This window comes from Brachionichthys hirsutus, chromosome 7 (assembly GCF_040956055.1).
Source record: "Brachionichthys hirsutus isolate HB-005 chromosome 7, CSIRO-AGI_Bhir_v1, whole genome shotgun sequence".
Taxonomy (NCBI): Eukaryota; Metazoa; Chordata; class Actinopteri; order Lophiiformes; family Brachionichthyidae; genus Brachionichthys; species Brachionichthys hirsutus.
This window is the reverse complement of record NC_090903.1, coordinates 3,759,371-3,773,797: the sequence shown is the minus strand read 5'-3', so window position 1 is coordinate 3,773,797 and position 14,427 is coordinate 3,759,371. Positions and strand designations below refer to the sequence as shown.

The 14,427-nt window shown below is 44.6% G+C and overlaps 1 protein-coding gene across 1 annotated transcript; it reads left to right on the top strand.

Moving 5' to 3' along the window:
• The first annotated feature begins 916 nt into the window (after positions 1–916).
• dact2 (dishevelled-binding antagonist of beta-catenin 2) lies at positions 917–4,867 on the top strand. Its single transcript, XM_068741491.1, has 4 exons — positions 917–1,165; positions 2,362–2,494; positions 2,638–2,925; positions 3,036–4,867. Exons 1-4 carry the CDS (start codon positions 917–919, stop codon positions 4,865–4,867), a joined length of 2,502 nt encoding a protein of 833 aa, XP_068597592.1.
• Positions 4,868–14,427: the final 9,560 nt, after the last annotated feature.

The following is a 14,427-nucleotide window of genomic DNA, read 5'->3' as shown; positions in this document are numbered from 1 at the left end:
TGACTCCTATAGACTCGCCCACCAGACAGTCCACAATGATGAAAAGCTGTTGAGCGTGGATCCTCCACGAGAGAAGCTGTAGTTGCATATTTTCTCATGCAGATTAGTTAAATATGATGAGAAATGGATCATTATGTTTATGGGGACTGTGTTATTTAAACGAAAAAGGTGCGCTGTAGCGCAAACCTGGGGAGGCAGGGAAATCATTTTGTTCACGAGGTGCAACTTCCGTTTTGTTTTCTGTTTTGACTGTCAATTTGCCCCGTGGTGCCTCCATCAGCGATTTAAAGCTGTCAGTGCCAAATGTGCAAAATGATGAGCAGCTATTTAGGGGCCAGTTTTACGTACACGTGTGTTCCAGCGTGTGCATGTGGATCATGTGGGTCTCATCATGATGTGGCAATTATTCAAATGACCAGCGAGGAAAATCGGTACCAGATGTTCTTTGGGACCCAGCGGCCAACAATAAGGAGGAGGTGCCATTTGCCCTTATAGGAGGAGCTGAGGCTCTCCTCTCGGCTCCGCTCCGCTCCAAATGTACCTAACAGATAGTTTAAAAAGCAAACAGGTCAACACAGCAGAACCGGTAAGGAGGACGTTTCTCTCTCCGGACATGCTGAGCAGGAAGGGGTCTCATGCGGGACCGATGAGCGCTGCCGTCGGAGTAGACCGCAGCAGGGTCGGGGAGCAGATGAGCGCTGCCGTCGGAGTAGACCGCAGCAGGGTCGGGGAGCGGATGAGCGCTGCCGTCGGAGTAAACCGCAGCAGGGTCGGGGAGCGGATGAGCGCTGCCGTCGGAGTCGACCGCAGCAGGGTCGGGGAGCGGATGAGCGCTGCCGTCGGAGTCGACCGCAGCAGGGTCGGGGAGCAGATGAGCGCTGCCGTCGGAGTAGACCGCAGCAGGGTCGGGGAGCGGATGAGCGCAGCCGTCGGAGTCGACCGCAGCAGGGTCGGGGAGCGGCTGCAAGCTGCGCTGGCCGGGCTGCAGGAGCTGCATTTGCTGAGGGACAGGCAGGAGAGCATGGTGAGCTGGGCTCTGAGGGTGGACCGAGAGGAGCCGGTAACTGCTGTCCACGCAGAACCAGAACCAGAAGGTCCTGCGTGGACGGTCGGGGACGAGGAGCAGCGGCTGGAGGCGACCCTGACGGCCCTGAAGCAACAGTTGGTAGGAACGGATCCCAAATACTTCTCTATAGTCAATAATTGTTCATGTACTTCTTATTTAATCAAACTACTTATAAATGCGGTTTTTTTTTTTACTTTGTTTGTGGATTCATCCTTCAGTGCGCTTTCTGTCGGCAATTATTACCCAGATACATTTTGGTGCGCGCTCAGTGTGTGTGTGTGTGCGTGGGGGGGGAGGGGGGTAGGAAGCAGGATTGGTGTCATAAATCAAGCTTCACTGCAGAACCAAGAGGACTTTGAGTTGTGCATGTGTATGCCCAAGCGTGCACGTGAAGACTGCAGGAGGCAGAACCTCAATTATTAACCACTAATGGCAGGAAATATTTAAAGGCTGGTATATTCTGAAGGTGGATTGTGAAATGCAGATCGCACTAATTCGACCGTCTCTGGAGGCTTCCGAGTGTTTGGAGACATCTGGCTGAGTTTTCCATGATGAGCTTTTTCCACACACATTCAGGGCTCTGACAGCCAAAGAGCAGGGATTCAAATGCAATTTGTATTAGAGCTGGAGAAATTCAGGCTTGTTTTAAATTCATGCAAAAAGTCCCCATCTCTATTTAATCTACCCCTTAGCTTTCAGGCACATGTAAATTGAATATTCCCAAAAAAATCTGCATCATAGTTTTCAAAGCAAACTTAACAAATGTATTTGATCGTGTGTATAAAAAGAGGGTTAGGCTCCCAGTACCAACTGTAACAGTAAATGTCCAACCCTAATGCAAAGCAAACAGTATTTCCCCCCCCCCACCCCCCTATGCTGTCCTCCCCTAATAGTTTACACAATGGCCAGACCCTCGATGTGGGGGGGGGGGGGATGAGTTAGCCATCACGGCTTCTTCTGTGCCCCCCCCCCCCCTGTGTCCTGCTGGGGTTAATCATCAGCTACAACTGAGCCGCCTTTGTTATCCTGACGGCTGTACATTACAGTCTGTGTTATCTGAACAACAGACCCCAGAAATAGTCACGTCGCGCTTTACGAACCTTCATCCGTGACTTTTCTGCTCCCTTCATCTCCTCTTCACACAACCGTCCTGAGCATTGCTTCCTAATTGAACGCGTCTGTGTTCATGTGGAGCTCAGCTGCATAAAGCCATTCCTCACATTCTTGGCTTTTGGCCGTCACACATCTTTTTTTGGGTTACTGGCTTTAATTCTAAGGTGTTGTCTGTTTTACAGTCTCGTCTTCGGAAGCAGGACGTGGGCCTGAAGACTCACTTGCAGCAGCTGGATGAACAGATCAGTGAGCTGAAGCTCGATGTGAACAAGACCGCCACTGAGCAGCTGGAGAGCGACAGCCGGCCAAGTTCAGGTGGTTAGGCGTAGACTCTGCAAAAAAAAAAAGGCCTACAGTTATTTACCTGGCAGGAAATAATTAAACATCCACGCAAGCTACTGTCACGTGATGTAAAAGTCTGAATTGTTGAACGTGTGAATTGTTTCCTCTCTCCCTAGGTTTCTATGAGCTCAGCGATGGTGGTTCTTGCTCACTGTCAAACTCTTGCACCTCTGTGTACAGCGAGTGTATGTCATCATCTCAGACGAGCCTTCTCACTCACATGAGCCTCGCTAACGCTCACTTTAGCCCTCCGTCGCAAGCAGACGTGCACCACCGGCGTTCTGCAAATGAAACCGCCACCCAGTCCAACCCTCCGCGGGCAACAGGCCTCCATCTGGGCAGCAGCCGGATCCGTGCGACCACTACTGGCACTGAACAGGCGCGACCAAGACCTGTGTCAACAGGTAACAGCATCGCTTAGGGGACAATGCAATAGTTACACACTCGTTTCTGTATAATCGCATGTAGAAGTGCTTTGAAATGGTAATAACAACACTTTTGTCTCGCCTATCAGGTGATCTTGATAAGTGTATTTCTCAAGGACTGGGCTATTGCAAGCCTGCAGAAGCAAGGAAAGCCTCATTGTCTACACACTTGAAAACATCCACAGTGGACCCCAAGTTCCAGAGCAACCTAGTGTCCCGTAGTGGGAATGAAGTGTACCACTACCCCAGCCCCCTGCATGCTGTGGCTCTCCAAAGCCCAATCTTTTCCCATGGGGGGGAGCAAGCTACTCTCAGACTTCTAGAGAGCCAGGATACTCTCCAGATGGTACAAATGAGATATGAGACCTTAACCCAGTCTTACATTGACAAGGTTATCCTACGCAACTTCAGTAATACCCAGAGCAACATTGATTCGGAGACTATGCAGACACATAGTGACTTCTATAACAAACCCACTGAAGTTGGAACTCTTTCTAATGAAGTGTCCCGCAAAGAGATACCTGTGGTACAACCTCTACCAGACCATGCCACAAATGCTATCTCAGTTGATAGTGGCCAGAAGAGACACTCCATGACATACTCCAGTCAAGATCAAGCTGATAGCGCAAACTACAAACAATCAGTGAGAGCCCCTGAGGTTTCACACCGATATTCCTATCCTGTTCCCTTTAGGGGGTTTAGCTCTGATGAGGTCTCTACTTCATCCCTGAAGAAGTCGGATATATCTCAAGTAGAATATGCCAGTATAGGAAAAAGCAATTCAGAGAATGGATGTGGGGACAATCCTGAGCCAAGACGGCAAGAGAAGAATAGGCAAAGGTCAATTATGGCCCACATCTCCAGCAGGGAGGAGAGTCAAGACTTTGAGGTTCAGGCTAGTCCAGAGTTTGTTCATGCAAAATTTGTCCCTGCTGGGTCTGAGAGGGTCAAGGTGAGACAGGCCGACCGTAAAACTAAAGCTGTGAAATTGAGAAGAAAAAGCAATGAGAAGCCACGAGGTATGAGGCAGCAGCATGGATATTCCTCTGGTGAAAGGTCAAGTAGTGGAGCTAAGGGAGGTCAGAGAAGGTTGGGCAAAGGAAAAGTAACCCAGATGTGTCCTAACAGCCACACAGAGGAGCGCAGACAGGGCTCAGGTTCAGACTCTTGCCACTTTAGTCCAGTGCTCCTTTACTCTCACACAGTTTACCCCAAGCTGCACCCCGACCCTTCCATTAGTAAGCCAAGCAAAAGCCGTAGACATCAGGGCCTGGAGTATGAGCACACGGTAGACCCAAGGAAGAAGGGGCAGGGAGCTGCTAAATGGATGTCAAATGTGGAGATGTACCAGGCTGCATGTGCTGACCATCAGAGGTCAAAACATCCCCAAACTCAGACCCCAAGGAGCATGCACACGGTCCGGAGTGTGACTTCCAAGACAGCCCAGTGGATAGGCCCTCCTCGCCACTTCCAGTACTCCATGTCTTCAAACTCTTTTCTCCACAGCCTCAACGCCAGATACCCCGCAGCACCCTTTCACGTTTCAAGCAATTACCCGCCAAGATGCGAGTCTGAGTATTCAGCTGAATGCGCTTCACTGTTTCACTCCACCATTGCTGAGAGCAGCGAGGGGGAAATGAGCGATAACACCACCAATCGCTTTGGGGATAGCGAGTTCAGCCAGAGCTTCCAGTCCAACTCGGACTCTGACAGTAGTCTGTCCCTTGATGAGGACAGCCAGGGGGAGGACAGAGATCTGGTATGGGCTGAGGCCGCTCTGGGTCCCACTGCTGCTGGGCTGCCTCTCCATCAGATCCCACGCCCCGAGCCATTAGCCTGCCGCATCAAAGCTTCGCGAGCCTTGAAGAAGAAGATTCGTCGGTTCCAGCCTGCCTCCCTAAAGGTCATGACCCTGGTGTAGCAAAGTTCCCTCTGGCAAAATGAGAGGCTTCTGGACAATGCAGAGCATTGTGGGCAATGCTTTCAGAACTGGAATGATCTCACCTGGTCCTTCAACCTAACACCCGGAATCATGAGAAAGAGCCGTCGATTAAAATAGACTGCATTTGTGTACTGACTGTTAAAAGGATTTAATTTTACAGTGGTTGAACCTGCAACTATACTAAATGGTGGCTTGTATAAAGTATATATTACACAATTGTTACGCTTACATTTTACTTGTAGATACGTTTCCTAAAGCATGTGGCTGCATTTGACAATTTCATGGACATTTCCTAAAGGATTTTTTTAAGGCATTTTGTAAATGATTGTAAATTTTCTGTTATTTTCTTAATTTTTTTTCTTCTCATTTATTAAAAGCATATACGGTAGCTTATTGGAGTAAAACGTATTTAACATATTTTCGAATAGTGTGGACATGTAACTTTCACTTTTCTTATATACTAACCTACTTTCCATCTATTTTTAAGAAGTCCCAGCATTACTTCAATAGTCAATAAACGATTGTTACCACATCCACTCTGCAAAGTTCTCCCTTCTTGTAGTGACCTATACATGTTAAACCATCTTTTGCATATACAAACAGAGACAGTGCTTCGGTAGCAGCTCCTTATCTAACTTCCCCATTATGCTCAGCTGTTAGTTTATTTAGTGATACCACCCCAGTCACATTTAATTAGAGGGTGCGATTTTTCAGCAAATGTAATTTAAATGTAGGCAGCAGTCTGGCGGTGGCTAAAAGCTCACAGTCACAATCCTAGAATTTCACAAACAGACATTAAGAGGATCGCTGTGGAAGCTCGGGTTTCCGAGGAGAGACCTGAGGTTTTTAAATCAGTTGGTGTGTGTGTGTGTGGTGTGGGGCGCACTGGAATTAGAAAGAATGACAGATGATAAGAGGCGATTAGTCAAAAGGCCAGCTTCACAGAAACACCCTATAATCCCATTTGCAAAATCTTCCTTGATATCTTTCCATTAAATGTTTTCTTTTAAAGATCAAAAGATCCGGAGAAGGTCTTCCAGTCGCTGGCCTTACAAATTTTCGCCATCATTCAGCGACTATGACCTTAGACTTCCCAGCTAAGGAGCTTATAAGGCTGACAAGCAGTTTCACCAAATGTTCCTGCATGTTTCGTGTCTGCAGAGGCATTTATTATTAAAAGCTCAGGAATTATTCTCTTCATTCTTTGTCTCCAATTTACCTAAAAGTCCTTCAAAGATTAATGCTTACTAAAGGAGGTCGGTTAATTCAGCAGCATTCTCTGTTCTCTTTATCAAGCAAAGAACAGGTATAAATGGCTACAAACAGCAAAGCACATCAAAGAGCCATTTCCATTCACTAAATTGCTACATTTTGAATCATTGAATATTGGGATTTGCACATCCAGCCGCCCTCTGACCTTCACAAGAGCGAGAGCAAGGGGTTGGAGGGATTAGCGCTTCTGTTTTCAGCGCAGCTCATTGAAGCATGGCAGGCGCTGGACTTATGTTTGATGTTGAGTATGGAAGGACCACGGTGGCTCGACCTTGTACGCTTACTGACTGTTCCAGCTGTAGAGTTGTATCATCATCACCTCACAATAGAGAGGTCAGGGGCCTCTGTGTACCCTTTCTGTCTCAGTGCTTGAATTTTTTTTTGTGTGTGTGTGTGTGTGTTCAACATGTCTGTCATTTATTGCCATTTGACTCTTTTGTTCGAGGCTCTCGTAAGGAGGTAAATCCACCTGACTGCTGCACGCGCCCTTCGCGTTTCAGTTTTAGGAGAGGTCTCTGACTCAACATCGCCTACATCCAAAGTGCATGGAGATGGTGTAAAACGGTAAAACAAAAAAAGCATTCTCAGGCTTGTGGCCTTCATTAATAGTAAATTCATTACAAACGACACTTAAATAGAAAGAAAGTGTCTGCAAGTGTTGCCTGAGTTGTTGTTGTTTTTTAATTCTTATGTCAAATATGTCTGAATTAGTGCTTTAACAACTACATAATGTAATGGGACGCTAAATTGAGGTGATCTGTCAAGGGATTAAAAAAACCTCAAGAAGTCAAACTGGAAGCAAGAAGAAATTAGTCAGCGTATTTTATAGGTTATAAAAGGGCGGGTGGCTTTTAAGTCGCACAGAAGGAACACAGATGTTGAGTGTCATTACACAGAAGCGATGTGACCACTACTACGCTGAGTACTGGCCAGGTAACCGCTGAGGTACTGCAGTAACAGCGATCTCATTACACATCAGGTAAAATAATTTAAAACAGGAATATCTAAAATGGATCCAAATCAGTAACGTTCAGCAGTGTTAATGACACTGAGCCCTATAGAGCATCACGGGGGAAAGAGGGATCAAGGGTGTGCCACAGACAGGCGTTCGTTAAACCTGGTTAGACGCAGTTCACATTAGGTCACTGTTGGAGGAGGGGTCCTTCATTTACGTGTGCATGAGGTAATCCCAAAACCCAACACACACCAGCCCTTCCCTGTCTGCCGCCACAAACGAACCTATCAAGCTGTCTGTGCTCTCTCTCTCGTCTTCACGGGTGTTTCAGCGGAACGTTGCAGCATGTTGTACTTGGTCTTTTGCTGCATTTTTTTTATATTTGATTTGCATTATTTAACATGTTCCAGTTTCTTTTTGTGCATCTTTATGTTGCCGTAATTATTTTTCCACTGGATGTTCTCTATGATTATATCCATACAAAATAATATGTAATATGTTGGGAGTTCAGAAACTCATTTTCCGCTCCTACCCACCAGCCTTTTCTAGGTTACTGTGGATTATTTTACATGTTTGACACATTAAATATGCCACTAAATCATATCCACTCATGAGAACAAGTACCGGTATTTATTTTCTGATTCATTATAACTTGTTTTTATCTAGATTCTAAGTAATTTCCGGCTTTTACGAGATCAAGGGCAATATTAAATTGTTAGTCAGTATTTTTTAATCAAACGTTTTTATCCTTTACGTCCCTCCACATTTTAGGAGAAAAGCTGTGTCGGTTGATCCAAGATAGATGCAGAGTATTAATTATAACTCTTTCTAAAGCACTGGATCATTTCTCATATAAGTATTATCTGAGATAACTTAATTTGGTTTAGCGAGTATTTGTTATTTCAAATAGGAATTTCAAATGCCTTTATCTTATCAGATACAATGTGGTATTTGCAATAGCATGAAGTGCAATGAGTCTTTTCCAAGGTTTTCCAGATGATAGCTCTAGTAAGGGATTCAAGACTGCAATAATTCTGACATTCTGCGCTCAGAGAAGGTTATCACTTTAGCCCACCAGCTAATCTGCGACACTTGAATTTGCATGACAACTGAAGGGTTCGTCCTGCCTCCCATCTAATTTCAGATGGGCTGATTGCAAGTGGGGCACGGTGGCGTGGTGGTTAGCGCTGTCGCCTCACAGCAAGAAGGTAGCGGTTTCGAATCCTATCTGGAAATTTGTATGTTCTCCCCGTGGCGGTCTGGGTTTTCTCCGGGTTTTCTGGTTTCCTCCCACCTCCAAAAACATGCAAATGAGGTGAGGCAGAGGTTATGTCATCGCCGGCATTTGTCTGTCTGCTCGTCCGTCTCGCCGTCTGCAAGATAAACTCAAACTGTCCTGAACGGATCTGGATGAAATTTTCAGCAAGTGTTGGGAATGTTACCAGGAACAGATGATTAACATTAACATTGCATTCAATGGAGCGTCAAAATTTGTTCCTCAATATCTCGGTTGATTATAGACCGATGTTTATGGAATATGACACAGTCGGTGGGGGGGGCTCTATCTCACCACCGAATTTCATCTGGATCGGATCCAGAATGGAGTCAGTAAAAGTATAAAGACACCAAGAACAATTTAGAACCTTTTGATGATGATCCAGATCACCATGTGGACTGTGTAAAGCCAGCTAGGAGGGGAATGAGGTCTGCGCTCTCTGAGTGCCTCTCTAGTCGTCTATGTGCGGCCCTGCGATGAACTGGCGGCTTGTCCGGGGTGTACCCCGCCTCTTGCCCCATTGACTGCTGGGATAGGCTCCAGTAGTTCCTGCAAACCGGATTTCGGATGAAGCTGTTAAGAAATTAATGAAGATAGTCATTTAACTCAAAAAACAGTAAGAGAACAGACAAGCTAGTTTTCACTCATCTTACTTAGTAAGTGTGAGGAATGAGTAATACGCCACAGAGAGTCTGCATTGCAAAGTGTGTTGGCCTTGCATTGTACACAGCAGCAATGCAGAAGCTTAGTGCGGTCAAGCATTGCGATTCACCAAGTTCCTCTGCCAGCCATTGCATGGGGGGGGCGGGGGGGCTGGGCTCCGTAGTGCGAGGTGGCTTTTGTCTCTTTGCTTACTGTACATATGAATGGAGATGGACCGGAATGTCCAATCTCATGAATGTCAATTGTCTGAGGCCCGAGTTCAGGGAGCAGGATCCTCTCGTTGTTCCGAGGAGGAGATCGGAGAGTTGAGAGGATATGGACAGGAAGAGATGTGGTCTTTGGAGTTCAGTGACACGGCGAAATAAAATGAGAGCCACAAGGAGAAGCTCCACATTCCACTGCTGCAGGGCCGAGTTGGTCCTCAACTGCCACCTGCTCCTCTTTAAGCACATCCTGTCATTTAATACCTAATCCCTTCATTCACCGCGCTGTTTACTAACCATTGTCTTTGCTCCCTTCAAGCTGTGGTCAAGAGTTGGTTCAAAAGTTCGCGGTGTATGGGAGAGCATGGCCTCGCAGTAACAGAGGGCATTGTGAGCGTGTTGCCCCCGCCAAGCAATTGTCTGCGGTGGAGAGAAATCCCTGAGCATGCGGCTGAAGGAGTCTCAGCTTCAGCTTCTGATGCAAACATCAGAAAATAATCAGTATACAGTATAGCAACAGATAGTTGGAGTGTCATTATCAACCTTGCATTATCATCTAATCCAAATGTAAACATAAGGACTTTCATATTAATCTCTAGCATATATTACGACAGCTTTCTGTAAATCATATCTGCAACACTATAATAAGAATCTGTTCATAATTTGGCAATTTTTAATTTCACTACTCATTTGAGAGGAAACGTGCAAAATACTAACATGCAGAACCAATAGTCAAAGGACCATCAGAGTGTGCGTAAACAGCCTCGCTGAATTTTAACTGAAGAACCCCCCCGGGGGTAAAGTTTAATTCCTCTGGAGAAAATCTACATGATGCCCAGAAAACAATAAAATAAGGATTAAAATGCTAGAATTGCCAGCTTTGTTATTAGCATGCATGTAATTCAGTTTTTGCTGATTCATCCAGTAAAAACAAACCTAACCTGGAACTATGACATTAAGTAACCGTAAAATGTGACATTACAGTGTTTTAGTGCTTATATTCCAGTTTATGCACAAATTAAGAAGAGGAAAATTAAAGGGAAGGAAGCAACTGAAACAGCAAATGTGAAGACAGGATTTAACACAAAGAAGAAACATATTCATAACATACGCAAGTATTTACGGTGTGTTCTAACTAGCCATTAGTTTCCTAGCTAGCAAATAGCATGGAGCACAAATGTTGCCGATGGGAATGAGGTCATAAGGCTTGTATTGTCCAAAATAAAACTTTTGGCTCAAATCTGATAATATTGAATGAAAAATTACATTTTCAACAAAGGTTTTGCAGATAATCCTGAAATGGAATACATTCTATGACAATTTAATCAGAGTGACAGTTGAGCTATTTTGCTGAAAACCTACTTGACTCATCTTCGAGAGTCTGTGTGAAACGTAATCACAAATAACCCAAACATGGTGAGATTTATTTATTGGACCTAAGTGACCGACCAACAGACAAATATTTCTTTCCTCAATGAATTAATAACATGGCTAAACAAAATAACTGCTGTGATTTTAGCACTCGGCATAGCTGTGATTTTAAAATGGTTTAGATAGACACACCTGCCCAGTAAATAGTCGAGTGAGAAAAAAATAACAACAGCAAAGCACTTTACTCAATTTCTGCTCCTGTCAAAATATAAATTCACAGACACCTTTTATCATATAAGAGGAACAGGAACAGTGGCAAAAGCATGAGTGGTGAGTCTGAGATGAATCCGTGGTGCTTCCTCTTTTATCAGCCCCGATGTCTCCGCGAGGATGTCCTGGCAGTTTTATGAGCAGGATGTCCTGTGTCAGCTTGGGCGAGGGGGGGGGGGGGTCTCTATTGTCAAGCCACAGACTCCAAACAGATACAATGAACCGCCCTACCCTACCTACCCTCAGAGAGCAATAAATATCTTGCTCCATCTTGTTTTCTACCATTGGGATTGTCAACCGGCTCACCAACAAAACCACCAATCCTCATAATGAACAAAAACAAGCCTCAACTCTTCTGAAGTGGTGTGTGTGTGTGTGTGTAGGTGTGTGTGTGTGTGTGTGTGTGTGCGTGTGTAGGTGTGTGTGTGGAGACACAGAGAGAGAGAGAGAGAGAGATATCTCTGAAGGAGGTTTTCAAAGGAGAGTGACAGCTGGTCCTCCTCTTGGTCAGGCCCCCTGATAAGATCAGAGTGATAGGTGGTCATGGGACCCCACAGGTACCTCCCTCCTGCCCCCGCCCCCCCTCCTTGCTGCTCCCATATGTCCGGTAACACGTCCCTCGCCAGCTATCATGTCAATTCCCTTTTGTTTCCTCAGTCATCTTTGCCTTCTATAAGGTGACCATTAGCGTCGACTGCATTTGTTTGTCTTTAAGACGTATTTTCACCTGCAAAGCTGCATGAGAAGTCTATCATTTTCTCTCCCTCTCTCTCTCTCTACTTATTATATCAACCCTATGTTGTTGTTTTTTTGCTGCTCTGCTTCCACAAAACACTGTACGCCTGTGAAGTGTGTGTCCACAATTCTTCTTCTTCTTCTTCTTCCTGTTTTGGCTTTTCCCATCAGGAGTCGCCACAGCAGATCAACCTTCTAGTGGATTGCATTTATCCGGGCTTGGGACCGGCCGAAGGGCGACACTACCCGTGCTGCCTGTGAGGCTGCATTGAACCCTTGAAAGTCGTGTCTCACTCCAGTTCTGTGCCTGATGGACCAGTAAAACACACCTAGACTTTTAGGAGAGTTATCACTCTTTCACGTCTTTTCATTGCTCGTGTGGCAGTGAGATGGACTATTTTGGCATGATTTAAAAAGTCCCAATCCAATCAATGTTATGAGCGACAACAAAAAAGAAAAAAACATGCCCACATGTTTTTGTCCTCTTAATTCAATTCCATGTTTGTTTGTTTGTTTGTTTTCAATTTGAAATGATTTTGACATGATTTCTTCATTTGGTTAAAAACATCAGTGTGGCAATAATGATCTGAAATTGATCTGGACACATTCATTTATTTCTTTATTTATTTTGAAACTAGAGACTCCTGTCCAATTAAAATTTCTTCAGGGTGGGGGTAACTGTTTGTTGTGTGGAAAACGACATCATGTCCTCGGGGTCAGCGGCTTGCTGCTTGGCTTGTTTGTCTGTCTCCCAGGTATAGTTAGCGGTTAGCTTTCACTCCTACATCTCAGGCAGGTCCCAGCTCGTGGCTTCAGTGGTAAGAATCCAACTGTGAGAAACTGTTAAAGATAATAAGGTTCTTTCCTCACTGTAGCCTGACTCGGAATCATAGTTATTATTCGCCCCCGCCCCATAGAATTGTCTTTTTGCAGTGGACTTCTATTTTACTGGTGCTTGTATTTGATATAACATCATGCTCAGAAAAAAAATAAAAACAAATTGTACAGCAGATTAAAAAAAAGTCAGCTCCACTAATAGGCTCCTGACTGATTTGAACAGACCGGTCCCTATCTCAGTGAGGGGGGGGCGGGGAGGTCAGGGGTCATGCAGAGAACAGCCTGCACCTATGAGACACATGACACGTTCAAACAGCTGCTCTGTGAGACAAACCAGGTTAGTTTGTCTTTGTAAAAAGCATATATGGCGTCTGAGCTATTTACAGTTCAATGCATTACATGGGAAGGACAGTTCGCAAGGTGCAAGGTACCTTTCGTTAGACTTTTTGTAAGACTTTGTGCGGTTTCATGTGCGTCTCTGCTTCTCTTTCTTCTTCAGGTTCTTAGTTCTCCATGTCCGTGGGTGCGTAGTTAATGAGGAGAATGTTGGGTTAAGATTTAGATATTTATATAAACAGCAGATCAGTACATGTTGGTTCAGATATCAGCGCTGAGATTCGAACATGGTTCTCGGGCCTGCCCCATGCTGGAACGAAGACTCCCTACTTCATTTCAGTCCATCCCCTGAAGGTGGGGCCAATCTTATACCCCTTAATCTGTGTTGTGTGACGTCACTAATGAGACGTTCATGGAAATCAGACTTAGCAATACCAAAATAAATGTGACTTCCTAGTGTTATGTCGGCATGTAATCACGTTGTGGAATTCCATCCGGTATTGAAATTCCCTACAATTTCTATTTGCTGAATGCATCGTGTCACGAGTTGGTTTTTGATGGGATATTTTGATGGTTATTGAGATACTGGAAGCCGAAGACAGCCGAAGTCAGGGTTCCTAAAGAGAGAAAGAGAAATGTGAAAAAATAAATAGTATTTGTTACTATTTACAACCATGGCCCTTATACTAATCTGCTGGGCACAAGGATGTGTGTGTGTATGTGCCATCTTGACGTCTCGTGTGACGAGCTGATCCAGTAATGGGACAAAGGGTAGTTCAAGTCCAGGTTGTTGATTTCTGAGAACTTCTGTGGTTTGAGTTTGAGCCTGTCACACCTCTTCCCTAAAAGCCACACAACACTCTTCATCATTTTCTTCATTTAAAACTTCTGTAATTTAAGTAAATTCCATGTGTCCAGTCTCTTCCAGTCACCTTCTCTGTAGCCCTTTCTTTGCTCTAGCTCCCTGGAAGTTGAGACCTGCTTTAATTAGAATAAGAACTTAGACTTGAATAGTGAAGTTCTGGGAGATGTAGTGCATGTCACAGTACAATTTTTGCAATGTTTCACATAATCCCGTAGCAGGATTACGGCTTAGCAGCACTTTGTATTTCATAGTAATGAGCAAACGTTAACATTCTAACAGCGCTAAATTAATGAGCATGGTCAATATACCTAATAAACATCAACAAGGCTGTGGACTAATCGGAAATCCTATTTCAATACAGAAAAGTTACATTTAAATATTTAGATGATTATCGTTCAACCATGTAATGTTATCAGAAATGCGAACTATTCAAACTCTTGATAGACCACAGAGAAGCTCATTATATCCAGATGCAGTATAAGAAATGCAACCTATTGTGAGTTCAGCTTCATGTGTGTGAATAAGGGTGAAGCCGGACTGCATTAGGAGATGTAGTGTGAGATCTATTTAGAAATCATAAAACACCCAATGGAGCTGTAAAACAATGTTGTTTCATTCATTTTCTTCCTTAATTATCCAGCTTTTAAAAAGATGGATGCTGATTTTGCCGCGATACCCAAATGCAACATATGGCGAGGCCTCCTTTATCTGCTGCTGGCTGTTAGCGCCCCGGCTTCCTGGTGTAAATATGTTAAA